Source organism: Chrysochloris asiatica, unplaced genomic scaffold (genome assembly GCF_000296735.1).
Source record: "Chrysochloris asiatica unplaced genomic scaffold, ChrAsi1.0 scaffold00299, whole genome shotgun sequence".
Classification (NCBI taxonomy): Eukaryota; Metazoa; Chordata; class Mammalia; order Afrosoricida; family Chrysochloridae; genus Chrysochloris; species Chrysochloris asiatica.
The window spans coordinates 3,268,256-3,270,363 of NW_006408817.1; the positions used below are offsets into that span (position 1 = coordinate 3,268,256).

The following is a 2,108-nucleotide window of genomic DNA, read 5'->3' on the forward strand; positions in this document are numbered from 1 at the left end:
GACATCAGCAATGATATCCCTCATTCCACAGCCTCTTTTGAAGCTGGCTTGAACCGGGGAAGTTCTCTGTCAATGTATGATTATAGCTGCTTCTGTATTACCTTTAGCAAAACTTTACTTGCATGGAATATCAAAGAGATTGTGTGATGATTTCCGCATTCCACTACCAATAGGACCCCATATATATGTGTGTGTATGTTGTTGTTGTTGTCAAGTGCCGTTGAGTCGATTCTGACCCATAGTGACCCTGTATAGGGTTTCCAAGGAGCAGCTGATGAGCTTGAACCACCGACCTTGCAGTTCAAATGGCTTTGCAGCCTGGCGCATTAACCCACAGAGCCACACCAGGTTATATATAGGATGGAGTCTTGGTGTGGTGTTGTGAGTGAATGTGTCAGACTGCAAAGTCTTTTGAACTGCAAGGTTGATGGTTCAAGCTCACCAGTTGTTTCTTGGAAACCCTACATAGGCTTGTTATAGCTTGGATTTGATTCAACAGCACTTAACAACAACAAATATGTAGGATAAGTACTAGACTGATAATTGCATGGTTGATGTTTCTTTTAGGTTTTCAAATGAGCAGCTCATGTTTAGAAAATAAAATAATATTTAAGTAAACAAGATAACAAAGAGAGTAGATGCTAGGAAAACACAGGGCTTACCTCCAACAAGGGGTGCCAGTGGGTTATTGGTTTCCGGTGGTATGCCAGCATTTCATTCCAGTGGTCTCGCCCAAGACCCTCAGCATCCAGTCCTGTTCTACATACTCCTATGACCTCATTGTGTCCTACCCTATGATTCAAAGGATATTATACATTATTTCAGACATTCATAGATAAATAAGGGTTTCACACACTATTAACCATTTGATTAACTTATTAAACTTTGCTATAGGTTCTAGATGATTTCACAGATTAAACTTCTTCAAGTCAAATGAAAAATCCTAAGTAAATTTTACTAAACAAGATTAGAATTTAAAAGTGAATTTGTAAAAAGAGTACACAAAAAACAATTTAGTGCTGTGTAATTTGAACACATCTTCATGATCATCATCATAGTGGAATGAGAAATGCCAGTATGTCCTTACCTTTGTGATGATTTACTTTCTTGAAAGTATTACATTTAAAGGTCTTAAATCGAACCTTGTTTCTTCCACAGGTTTAATGTTTTATAATGATATATAGATGGCTCACCAACAGCACGAAGAGCTAGTTTCTTGTATAAATTACCATATTTATTAACTTACTCTAAACTGTAAGGAGCTCTGGTAGCGCAGTGGTTACGAATCGGTCTGTGAGCCGCAAGGTCAGCAGTTCGAAACTACCAGCGGTTCAGCGGGAGAAAGATGAGGTGATCTGCTCCCATAAAGATTTACAGCCTCGGAAACCCTGTGTAGGGTCACTATGAGTGGGAACCGACTCCACGGCACTTAACAACAACAACACTCTAAACTGTACAGGGTCGCTAAGAGTCAGAACCGACTCCACGGCACATAACCACCACCACCAAACGATATGTCAGTACGCATTCCCACTTGTACTATAATTAGACAGGGCAGAACTATGTTCAGTACCATGGCCTTTAATTTAATATGTCACAGCAGCAAAACAACTGGATAGCACTTCCATTATTTCATTCATGTCCTGTTTTTGCAGCAACAAATTTAATCAAAATAATAACTAGTATTTTTGAGAGTTTATTATATTCCAGATAATATTCTAAGTCATTGAAATGTACAGATAGATTTAATCTTCACAGCATGTATCATTTCACACAATATCATTTCATTTTACAGATCTAGAAACTAAGCACCAGAAATAAAGGAAGTGGACTGACTTTATGCACCTAATAAGAGGTGGAGATGGGATTTGAATCAGGACAGCTGACTGGAGAATGCATGTGGTGAATTATTTCCCAAGAACGGAAAGGAATTTAGAAGAGTTTCTTACCATTATTATTTAAGTTTTTATTGTGAATTGAGCGATAGTGTACATGGGAGAACATCAGCTTTACACTCATCCTATCATCTTTCATTTCATTGTAAAGATTACAATCCCCTCCCTGCATCATCATTCAACAGTATTTGCTTCTCCCCCATCCTCCCTTTT

At 38.3% G+C, this 2,108-nt stretch overlaps 1 protein-coding gene across 1 annotated transcript in view; it reads right to left on the reverse strand.

Moving 5' to 3' along the window:
* The window catches only part of LOC102832210 (synaptotagmin-10-like), a 90,200-nt gene that overhangs the window by 17,334 nt on the left and 70,758 nt on the right, over positions 1-2,108 (reverse strand). Inside the window, exon 5 of the mRNA XM_006874770.1 lies at positions 663-792. Within this exon, the coding sequence (XP_006874832.1) occupies positions 663-792 (130 nt within the window). The remainder of the gene's footprint in view (positions 1-662; positions 793-2,108) is intronic.